General features: G+C 38.8%; 1 protein-coding gene across 1 annotated transcript in view; it reads right to left on the bottom strand.

The window, feature by feature from the left end:
• The window catches only part of LOC130267280 (protocadherin gamma-A4-like), a 357,909-nt gene extending 347,344 nt beyond the window's left edge, over window positions 1-10,565 (bottom strand). Inside the window, exon 1 of the mRNA XM_056516783.1 lies at window positions 10,491-10,565. Coding sequence (XP_056372758.1) covers window positions 10,491-10,550 — 60 coding nt within the window. The 5' untranslated portion in view covers window positions 10,551-10,565. The remainder of the gene's footprint in view (window positions 1-10,490) is intronic.
• Between the last annotated feature and the right edge of the window lie 1,956 nt (window positions 10,566-12,521).

Here is a 12,521-nt window from a genome sequence, read left to right as displayed (position 1 = left end):
ACAGGAACCTCTCCCTATTTTCAACTAAGAACCCTGGGAAATGGCAGTGTTTTTAGGTGGAAACAGGGAGAGGTTCCTGTGTGGGGCCACCCTTTTTAGAACAAGTAACACTTTCCAATAAGGGAATTATCAATGTGAGAGTAAGAATAATGTTAAAAGTTAAGTTTTCCGTAATGCAAATCCACAATGCCTACCTGCCTCAGCTACTATTCTGATCCTTCCATCTGCCTGATGCAACTCATCTGTAGTGTTGGGTGCGAATATTCGCAATGTGAATATTTATTGCGCATATCGCATATTCGCTAATTTGTGAATATTGCGAATATAGCGCTAAATATTCACAATTACGAATTTTCAAATTTTTTTTCACAGTACACATCACAGTGATCACCCCTCCCTGCTTCCAGCTTGTGGTGTAAACAAGGCTCCAATACTAGTTACTGTGTCAGACTGGTTGGCGTCCGAAAATTTGCATATGCGAATATTCGCATATGCGAATTTTCACGCATATTGATCGCTCCCTTCTTTTAGCTCTTTCATCACGCGATATTGCGCATGCAAATTTTATGGTAAATGTACACGCGCATTTTATGGCTCATGGTAAAAAAAGGCTGTGAATATTGCGAATACGCGAATTTAGCGAATATATGAAGAATATTCGTCCATATATTCGCGAAATATCACAAATTCGAATATGGCATATGCCGCTCAACACTACTCATCTGATGCTAAGTTCTCCATCTTTCACCCACCTTCGTCTCCAGGTACTGGTATTAACAACCACCACCCCACTCTACCAAAGTGTACCAAAGTGCACGGCAGCACCAACGTGTGGAGCTGTAACTATGGTCAGGGACAATGTGCTTTACGGCCCACTTGGTGAATGTGGTTCCTGCATGGCCACAACAGCAACTTAGACAGGTCACACCGTTTCCGCCTCTGCGCTCTCATGCCGTTGGTCCTGCGACAGTGTGCGACTCCACCTCCTCAACCTCCACTGTGCCCCATAGTCACCCCAAGGAGAACTCGTCTGTCCATGAAAAATGTAGAGAGACTGACTTTTGTGAAGATTAATCAGGCATGGATCAGCCAGGATTTCCACCCACCAATGCCTGATGCATCAGAGTATATTGACCATGGTGCCACACCAACACTTCACAAATATGTATAGTGCCAAACAGACTTAAGGCGCTGCTCCCCAGTTACAAACATTCCTCTGCATCAGACCTTTTTTCCTCCACCTTCTTCACCGGATACTGACATTGCCAAACACCACACCACTCTGTCACCGGGTCACTTTCAGGACTCCTGATGAAGCTGCTGCCACCTCCAGGCTGTCTCATTCTGCCACCATGTGGTCTCTTAATGCTTCCGCCACTTCCAGGCTGTGCCATTTAGCCACTATATGGTCTCCTCATCTGCCGCCAACTCCAGGCTGTGCCATTCAGGCACTATATGTTCTCCTCATCTGCGCCAACTCCAGGCTGTGCCATTAAGCCATTGTATGTTCTACTCATGCTGCTGCCAACTCCAGGCTGTGCCATTCAACCACTATATGGTCTCCTCATCTGCCGCCAACTCTAGGCTGTGCCATTTAGCCACTATATGGTCTCCCCATCTGCCGCCAACTCAAGGCTGTGCCATTCAGCCACTATAGGGTCTCCTCATCTGTCGCCAACTCCAGGCTGTGCCATTCAGCCACTATATGGTCTCCCAATCTGCCGCCAACTCCAGGCTTTGCCATTCAGCCACTATATAGTCTTCTCATGTACCAACAACTTAAGGCTGTGCCATTCAGCCACTATATGGTCTCCTCATCTGCTGCCAACTCCAGGCTGTGCCATTCAGCCACTATATGTTCTACTCATGCTGCCGCCAACTCCAGGCTGTGTCATTTAGCCCCTATATGGTCTCCTCATCTGCCGCCACCTCCAGGCTGTGCCATTCAGCCACTATATGTTCTACTCATGCTGTCACCAACTCAATGTTGTGCCATTCAGCCACTAGATGGTCTTCTCATCTGCCGCCAACTCCAGTCTGTGCCATTCAGCCACTATATGGTCTCCTCATGCTACCGCCAGCTCCTGGCTGTGTCATTCAGCCACTATATGTATACTGATGCTGCTGGGCCTGGGACATTACCTAAAAATTTTTATAGTAGCACTAGCTACCATAAATCTTCAATTTAAATTTGAAAATTCATATTTTAATCTTAGGAATTGGGAGGCCCTATGGTCTCCTCATGCTGCCGCCAACTCCAGACTGTGTCATTCAGCCACTATATGGTCTTCTCTAGCTGCCGCCTATTCCAGGCTGTGTAATACTGCCAGATTATGGTCTCCTCATGCTGCTGCCACCTCTAGGCTCTGTCATTGTGCCACGATATGACTCCTTAGTCACTTAGTCGCTTAGTTCATAGTAAACATCGGGACATTAAACTTGGGAATCTAATATAAATCTTAAATTTAAAAAAATCAATGTAATCTTTTCAAGACTGATGCCCTATGGTCGTCGACGTCATATTACCTGTGAAATTATCACAAGAATCCAATGAAGCAGCTTGGAGCGATAACAATGAACCATATCTGATTAAATGAAACATTCTCACTTTCACAGTCAGGGGGTGCTGAGAGGAAGGGGCTGGAACAGGTGGAATCTAGCCTGGCGAGGCCCGCCAGCTCGATGGTCACCAGAATGGGTAATCAAAAAATTTAAATAAATTCAAATTAAATAAAATAAAAATGACATAAAAAATCTGCCACATTCAGATGCTCTGGGGCAGTGATTCTTATAGCAATGCCTATAATCTGCATGTCATACTGAATAACAGTATTATTTCACTAACACAGCACACTCCCTATGCGTGTTAGGACAAGGCAAAGTGTTCTAGACCCCTATTGAGCCTCTCTGTAGACCAGAAATAGGCATTTTTTATAGCGATTCACTGCAAATAAATTCAGTCTGAACCAATCTTTTTAGGAAAATCCGGTGAATCGGCTGAATCAAATTTTTCAGAAATTCGCTCATTTCTAGTCAGTAACAATAATTTCCATTATAGAAGTTTCCGATCTTGGAGGATTTCCTCCAACTATAGCTCATGAATACTTTTTATCAAGATCAAGATGCATATATTACAATGTGGCAGACCATGCAGCTGCTATAGGGGCGCTTAGAGAGAGGTGACCCCGTCCTGTTTTTTCCCATTCTTTTTTATCCTTTTTTGTCAGTAAGAAACTGTATAGAACTCCTCTCTCTTTCTCTTTCTGTCCTGGGGGGCAAAATCAGATGTCATAATTGGAGGGGTTTTAGTTGTGCAGTTGTGCGCACAGGAGCCGGTACAACTGCACGGCTCCCCGCCATCGCGGGTTTGCGCATGAGATGAGCACGGACGCAGAAGCCCAACAGGTCTACAGACCGGACCACATCAGGCGACTCCTGCTCACCTAGTGCTTATTGTGCCAATAAACTTTTGTGCACATTGATAACCTAAGTCGCTACTCTATCAGCTACAGTTTTTTTTGTTCATGAACTCTTTGCTATTAAGTACATGCAATAATTTATATCTTATGTAGATCCCTGTCTCCTTTCATGCCCCTGAGGACATTTGACATATTGTCAGAAACGCATCGGCGATACATGGAGAGGCATTGTTTCAGATAGTGACATTTTCTATATGATTATGAGCAATGAAAAATCTATGACTTTAACAGTTGTCTTTATTGCATCAAATGGAAGGTAATTTCATTACCTACATTGTTTCTACACTTATACTCACGTTATTTTGTGAATTTTAGTGTATAACGAGTAAAAGCTACGTTTTAAATTCACTCCCCCATATTCTATTGCATTTATTGAGACTGGGAGCACTGCATGTGAAAGGTGATTAGATGCCTGATTTATCTATTATTTTCTAAGTCATAATTGGAGGCCAATTTTATTGTTTTATATGGGGGTCCCATCTCTTCTTTGCATGCCACTGCTTTGCATCTCTCAATCTGAAGGTAGTGCCAGTTCAGGTGATTTACTCCCATCAGGATTGTTACTTTTGCTAAGGTGAAATGGTTGCCACTGAGCTTATATGTCTGCACTGAATTACTACTAGTATATGGATCTTCTACATTGAGTAACACAAACCTTGTTCCCTGCAAATGAATTCTAATAATTTCTGAAATAAATTTGTCATGAAAAAATGTGAATAATTATCATATATCCAGAATTTTTACTTTTACTTAAAAAATTTCAAAAGGCATCTAAAATCAGGTAACAGAAAACCTTTGTCCCATTTAATGTTTTCCTGACTATTCTATCCTTAATATATAGATAAAAAATTTCTAGACCAACATAGAAATATCTCTCTGAAGCTTTGGATACAATCCTCACTTTTCTAGATAAGAGCTGCTTAATATATAATTCAAGGTCATCTGCAGTATTTGCTATAACAGAGTCTTTCCTCATTTCTTCTACAATAGAATAATGAATCAGAGACTGAATGACACAGCCAAGAGAATAAGACAGAAATGGTTACTTGCCATCTGAGTCCTTTGAATTCCAGCTGACGAGGCTCAATTGTAGTTACTCTGAACAGTTTGGAAAATATTTTTAATCCAGTAATAAAATGTAAGCTAATAAAATGAAAATATCCTAAAATGTATAAAAAGAGAATCCAGATGATGGCTGTGCTTTTTTCTTTCTGTTGTCTAGTGTAGGAGGAATACTAAAGAGAGGATCTCTACCTCTCTATTCAGTTTCTTATTGGTCAAACAGTGGCACTCTGAGGTAGAAATGAGGAACTGCAGTTACTTGAATGTAGTGAATATTTATGGTTTAAATAAATGTTTTATATAAATGTTTTAATAAACTGTATGATTAAGTAATAGATTAAGAGTATATTTATTTTGGTTTTGCATGAAAGAATAAAGAAATATCCTTGTCAATGTATTAGAGGGCGGAAGAACAGACAGGATGGAAGCTAGAGATCGCGCTGTAGAAGATTCCACAAAGGTAGCGCTCCATGTTTTTTTTGTCTTGTCAATGTATTTTTACCATAATTTCATTTATCAGAACTTCTCTCAATGTGTAAATGTATATTTTTAAATATTTGATTATTTTGTTCTCTTTATTGTATCTTAGTAATTCCGATGTCTATTTTTAGACAGAAAGTTGAATTTTCTTAAATTGCTAAAGTATTCCTGCTGAGGTCTCTTGTGTTGTATATAATATTAATTATGTTTTCATATGCAAAAGTTAGAATTCAAAATTCACAAAAAATTTAACTTTTATTGACACTAAACTAATGTTAAACTTTATGGCGAGAAAATCTCTTGTAAATTCTTTACACTAATCACAATTATTTTCTTTCAAAATTAATTTATTTTGATTAATTGGTAAATAATGGTAAAACAATACACATAATACATATATAATAAAACATATTAAAACTATTTCGGACAACTAACACACTGTATAAACTGCATGAAAGCATTGTTGGTAATAATTCCTTGAATCACTGTCCAATATATGAAAACTTTAATGTTCTTAGTATTAAAGTGCATCTCTGTATGAAGTTCAGAGCTTCAGACACAGATTGGGAAGGAAATTTGGAAGGAAAGACTGCACCTTTGTTTGGTGAGATTGAAGTTTGTAAAGTTATATCGGCATTGTTTTGTAATCCAACCTAACCGTTGAAGAGGCTAGCAATTGAAGTTTAGAAACAAAATCTGATAAGATATGATTGTGAGGATTTATTTTTATAGATGCTAAAATCATCTAATTTATTGCAGAGATTAGATCTTTTATGGAGTTTAGTATCGTATGTAAATGCATGATTAGTGGACATTCAGACAATGTCAAAGGGAAAGCAACAACTGTTAGGGAAGGCTTCTTGATACATACACACGTTACAATCATATCATATGAAATAACTACAGAAAGTGGGCTTCAAATTATAAAGCAGTTTTATTTCTCAATGAAACAGACATGTTTCTTACCATATATCCCAGTACTTTGTCAGATACAGATATAGCCATTACCAACTTCATTCTTGGAGCTTTTTAGAAGAAGCATGGACCGGAAGATATCATCAAAACAAACTTGCGTTGGTACTAGATACCTGATAGACTTCGTGTTCAAATGAGTGCTGGCGCAATTGTGAGGGTGGGGCTCCTTGCTTCATACATTATATGGTCATGTCCCCTTCTGCGGGAGTATTGGCCTACAATGGAATCCCTTTAATCAGATATTAGTCATGCTTAAATTTCTCTTTTCTCACAGATGGCTCATTTGCTTCCTGACTTTCAGGTATATCCAATGACAATGCAATTCTTAATATGAAAAATTCTAGAGATGGCAAAATTAGGGCTCTTTAGATTCTTATAGGATGGAAGAAATTATTGCAATTGGGAGGGTGTGGCTTTACCTTTCTATCAAAAATGGGCTTTATGGATAACTTATCGCTCACCAAACAGCAAAGGAGAAGAACACACTCCCTTTTCTTGTTTGGGTAATTAGTGGAGATCATTTATTAATATTCTAATATTTATATTTACAGAACACACTGTATAGGTAGATGAGATGATATATGATACAAATTATAGCTTAACTGTGTCTCAATTGTCGCAAGAATCTTCCCCATTGTTAAGAAGGAGATTCCCCTAATGATGTTAGTTTTTGTATTGTCTATCCTTTTTGTCCTGTCTGACTTCTATACTGGATCTATATTGGAGTCATACTTGAATCATACTGTATATGGTTGCTTTATTTATTTTTGGAAAAATATTTAATAAACTGGCTTAGAGAAAAGTAGCAGGGACACCTGCCTTTAACATGAGTCACATGGTCCTTTACAGTATAAACTTTCAGCTATGCCGTACATTATAAGCTCAGAGCACCATGGAAACATGAGCAAGTACACTCATGCTACAGAGTATACAGGTGAAACTCGAAAAAATGTAATATTGTGTAAAGTTCATTTATTTTAGTAATGCAACTTAAAAGGTGAAACTAATATATATAGCAAAGCAAGATAGTTCAAGCCATGATTTGTTAAAACTGTGATGATTATGGCTTACAGCTCATGAAAACCCGAAAGTGTCCCCCCCCTGCCCCAATTGCTATGATTTGGGGAGCCATGTCATCTGCTGGTGTTGGTCCACTTACTTCATTAAGAACAAGGTCAACACATCCATCTACCAGGAGATTGCTTTATGCTTCCTTTCCTTTGATGTTGCATTAATGAAGTACAATGGACTTTTGATATTCAAATTTTTCAAGCTTCATCTGTAAGTGAGCTGCTTCTTACACTTTGTACTTCTAGCCAGCTGTAGAGATTTGGCAAGCCAGCATAAGCCCAGCATAAGCCCAACAAAAGCCCAGCAAAAGTCTTGCATTTCCAAAGTCTGCATCCATTGCCATCACTTTTATCATGCCTTCTGCAAGGTTGAAGGAACCTGTGAGTAGTATAATTTCTGAGTAGAGGCAGTTCTATGGTGGATATTGTTAGTTAAAAGGGTACTCCGGTGCTTAGACATCTTATCCCCTATCCAAAGGATAGCGGATAAGATGCCTGATTGCGGGAGTCCCGCCGCTGGGACCCCCGTGATCTTGCACACAGCACCCCGTTTATAATCAGTCCCCGAAGCGTGTTCACTCCGGGTCTGGTTACCGGCAACCACAGGGCCGACGGCGTGTGACGTCCGCCCCTCAATGCAAGCCTATGGGAGGGGGCATGATAGCTGTCAGCTTGGTACCCTTGCACTAACCACTGGTACTGGCTGATAGTGCGGGGAACGCTGAACAGTTTGATGCTTACAGTGCCCAGATCCGCCTGGCCGTTCTGCCGATATCTTCATTTTTCCCTAAATGCTAATGAAGTGCTAACTGGCACAGGCGGGGTAACTGGCACTCTGATGTCACCGCCACCGGCCGCAGCGCCGCCCAGCTCATCAATATTCCTCCCCTCCCTCCGCCTCTCCCTCTTCATTACAGAGCAGGACTTATTGAGCACAATTAAAAAGAGCTTAGTAATGACAAGAAGGCCCTCAAGTTCATAGAACAAAATAAATGCATTTCTAACTGTTCCTTAAACTTCTCAAGATAACATTGTATATAGACTGTTAATTTCAGCCGTTCATTGGCTACTCCCTGCCATCGCACAAAGATCTAGTTTGCTAAGACTTCACAGATACTCAGATGCATACGGGTGAGTGCATTTCTTTTCCTCTTCAATTTTTATGGTTCCTCATATTCGTTCATTTTGGATTTGCACCCCTATGGTCTGTCAACCATGTCTGGACCCTGTTGCTGCTTATGAACATTTCATCCCTCCTGTTGCCTTATCTGATTATTTGCCACAGTGCCAGCCCTAGCTTTCTCAACCTAGTATTGTGTTTTTGTGTTTGCCATTTTTATTATGCACCTATATTCCCATTAGAACTACTTATGCACCAAATTCATATTTATGCGCTGTTATTATAACTTATTCATGTATTGTGATCACAACCTTATCATTATAGCGAATGTTAGCGCTGTGATTTATTTATGCGCTGTGATTTATTTATGTATGTGGGGTTCTCTTTGGCCCCGTCCTTGTCCTTGACTATACTCAATTTGGCTTTTCCATCCAGTCTGGGATGCTTGCTTCCAATGTATATCTTATGATTGCAAGTATTAATGATGGGATTGTGGCAATACATTTGGGAATTGTAACTGTAGTTTACATGTTGCTGGGATTTTTGGTGATTACTTATCAGCACTTTACCATTATTTATTCCCTTTATGGTCTTGTTCCTATCTGTGCCTATATATTCATATATGATATGTATTATCTGTATGGAGTAGATCACTGGTTGATATATTAAAAGAACGGGTGCCAGTCTCTAGGAGAGGGGGTTCATGGCCCCTCCCTAGTGTTGTGCTCAGGCTCCAGTGAGACTATTTTAACTATTTTGCTTTTTTCTTCCCTCAATAGTGCAATATTTGTAGTGTCTGCAGGAGGTTGTCTGTGTATAATAAAGATTTGTTTATTGACATTATTATTAGTGTGTGCTGTTGTTATTTCAGTGTTGCTTGTTTCCTCCTTTTTGTGAAGGGACCATCTAAGACATGGAGCAACCTTTTTTTGGTGATGGAAATAAGATATTTGGTGTATTATCATTCTATTCTACTATATATATATATATATATATATATATATATATATATATATATATATATATATATAATGAATGTAGTATCACTGCTCAGAAATGGTCATTCATTGTCTCCAGGACATAACTCATCTTGCTGCTCATACTAAACTGATCTCTGGACAAGAAGTACTCTGGTTTATTTATATGTGTAAAGGTAAGATGATACCAGGTCTTACATTAGTACTATTTAAGTTTTATAATCTGAATATAGAATAAAGAGGCAAATATAGAATATTGAGGAAAATTGTTCTCTGCTATGAAAGCACCATTTCATAAAACATGGTGAGTTGTCATTATTATTCGATGTTTCCAAGCCGATAGCTCATCTTTTCTGGAGATAATAGCTGTGATTACGATCTTATATACTGATACTTTTGCTATACAGCACTATTTAAAACTATTTATATAATTGATTTGAGCAGTACTTTCATTGAAAAAGGGACTTTTAGAATTTCCCAGTGAACTTCATTAGTCCCACAATCCTGATACTGAACTCCAGTCAGGGCTTTCCCTTTACTAAGAGGAGAATCTTGAGGAATAATGGTAGGTAATGTTCTTGATATCGTAGGAGCATTGTCATTACTATAGTAATTTCTATAGCCTGGCCCACAAGGATCCCTCTATCCTTGGGCAGACAGTTTATAATTATATTACAGTCAAGAGTTCTTAGTTATTGTAATTTTTTGTCTGTTGGTTTGATACTAAACATACTGCTACGCTTAATGTTTTGTGAGTTATGCACTGGATCCTTCATTTTCAGTATTCACTAGAATTATTGGACACTTCATAAGAGTGCTACCATGCGTGCAGTCCTGTGGCTTTGATATCAGTTACTTCAACAAATGCAGTCAATATTAATTCAGAGGTGTCTTCTGTTCCTTATGGCTTCTCTAATTCAAATTCTGGAAATATTTGTTCTGATTTTCTCATTAAAGAAAAATTCTAATTATGATTAAGAATTGATGTCTAAACTGAAATATTGCTAATAGATGAATCTCCTGCAGAATCTGGAGAATTGCCATTTATATTCTGAAAATATTCAAAGCATCAAAGATTAGGAAGGAGAATGTTTCTGCCCCACATAATTTGTCTCTCTCCACAATGTTCTTAACATCCAGATTTTCACTATCCAAATTTGCAGAACTATTCCACTCAGGATACAATCCCCAGTTTTCTAGATGAGAGCTGCTTAATATCTAATCCAATATTTGCTATAACAGAGTATTTCCTTCTACAATGGAATCATGAATCTGACCAGAGACTGAATGACACAGCAAAGAAAATAAGAATAAAAATGTTACTTGCCATTTCTGTTTTCCACTGTTTGTATAAGGTGCTGTTCCATCTATTCAATTCCAAAGACATTTTGTCATATTAGTCCATATTAGTGTTTATAATCCAGCAATAATAACATATAAACAAATTATATATTCTATGTATAGCAAGAGCACAGAATATCCTTCTCTGCGGTCAAATGAATGGTGAAAAAGCATATCTAGGTCTTTTAGATTGGTTAAACAGCGGCGCTCAGAGGCCAAATTCGTGTATTACAGTTATCTGAAAAGAATATGTTTCAAATATATGTATATACAGATGCAAATCAAAAAAATGTTGCAGTATCTTGTAATACCTTTTTTATTGGACTAACAGAATTTTGTAGAGACAAGCTTTCAGGATTGCTCCCTTCATCAAGTCCAAAGTAAATTTACTACAAATGTGTATATATATATATATATATATATATATATATATATATATATATATAGGCTTGTCAGTAATAGACTATACTTGTTAAAAATAATGAATACACAATTTCTTGCATTTTTTTTATACAGTGTAAATTATTAAATTTTTTAAATATATTACTTACAAACTTATGATTCATGAGCAGTGAGACCAAATCGAGAAAGGATAATAGAAGAAAAAATGGAGGGCAGCGCCTCTCGTATTTCTGTGGGCCAGAATTCCCAAAGCCCTTAGATAAGAGATGTGCTCACCTTATGTGACCTTGGTTTCCTGCATGTCACTACTTTAAAGCGGGGTAGCGATGTGGGATCCTCAGCTGTAGCCTACAGAGATGGCCAGCATCCTCTAAGTGGGTTGGTAGTGGTACGGCGTAAGAGATTCTGCAAAAAACAGCTCTGCAGGGGCGCTGCCTGGGTGGATTCACACGTGGAGTCGAGTTCAGGTACAAGTAGCATGTATTTTATTCATACATGCAGCAGGTACAAGTGAAAATAGCAAGACGCATTTCGAGGGTATGCTCCCTCTTTTTCAATTGCAAAGATGTGTGTAGGGTTAACAGAATGTGGGCTTATAAGTACAAAAATAGGGTGCCAAAGATGGCGGGGGTCGAAGGTCAGGGTGGGTGGCACTGGGGGTCGGTGCAGTACAGTTCAGGGATTATGTGATGAATTGTTCATAATAAAATATTCAATTCAAGACGGGATGTTGTGAATAGATCTGTAAAACAAGTCATATTCACTTTATAACATTGTTTTAGTACTGGGTATTATTCATGTTATCTGCTAGATACCTTCTGATGGGGAGAATAGCGGTATTTGTCCACTAAAGGGCTTGTAAAAGCGGCGACCAATCAGGGTGTTGAGCTGTGCTGATGTCACTAGGTGGCAGACAATAGTATGTCTCCTGTGCTTGTTTTTTTTTTTTTATCCATATCCCATTACCTTCAAACAGATGAATTCATGCCTGAACTACAAAAGGAATTTCTTCTCAATGCCATCAAATTCATTCTACAACACAATTTCTTTCAGTTCAATGGGCGCATCTATCGCTAGCACTGCGGGATGGCGTTGGGGACTCGATTCCCACCAAGTTTTGAAAATCTGTTCATGGGTGCTTTCGAAGAGAAACAACTATACCATGACCCCCTGTACCAGCACTGTATCACACACAGACGATACATCGACGATATCTTCATCATATGGGACGGAAGCACAGAAGAACTGAACAGATTCATCACCTCCCTAAACAGCAACACCTGAAATATCCAATTTACCCACACACACTACCTGAATCACGCAGAATTTCTGGACACAGTAGTGTCCAACAACCCACAGAAAAAAATTGAAACCAAAACCTTTTTCAATAGTGTCGATGGGAACAGCTACCTGGACTACACCAGTTGCCACTTCAAGAAATGGACCCAGAACATCCCATACGGCCAATACAAAAGAATGCGTTCTAACTGTACTAACGACAAAGATTTTCACACCCAAAGCAAGATCCTGGATGAGAGATTCAAAACTAAAGGCTACCCCAAATTCCTCATCAAGAACAGCAAAAAGAAAGCCAGCAGTCTAAATCAAAAGATGT

The sequence above is a fragment of the Hyla sarda genome, chromosome 4, assembly GCF_029499605.1.
Source record: "Hyla sarda isolate aHylSar1 chromosome 4, aHylSar1.hap1, whole genome shotgun sequence".
Taxonomy (NCBI): Eukaryota; Metazoa; Chordata; class Amphibia; order Anura; family Hylidae; genus Hyla; species Hyla sarda.
This window is presented reverse-complemented; position numbering and strand designations above follow the sequence as displayed.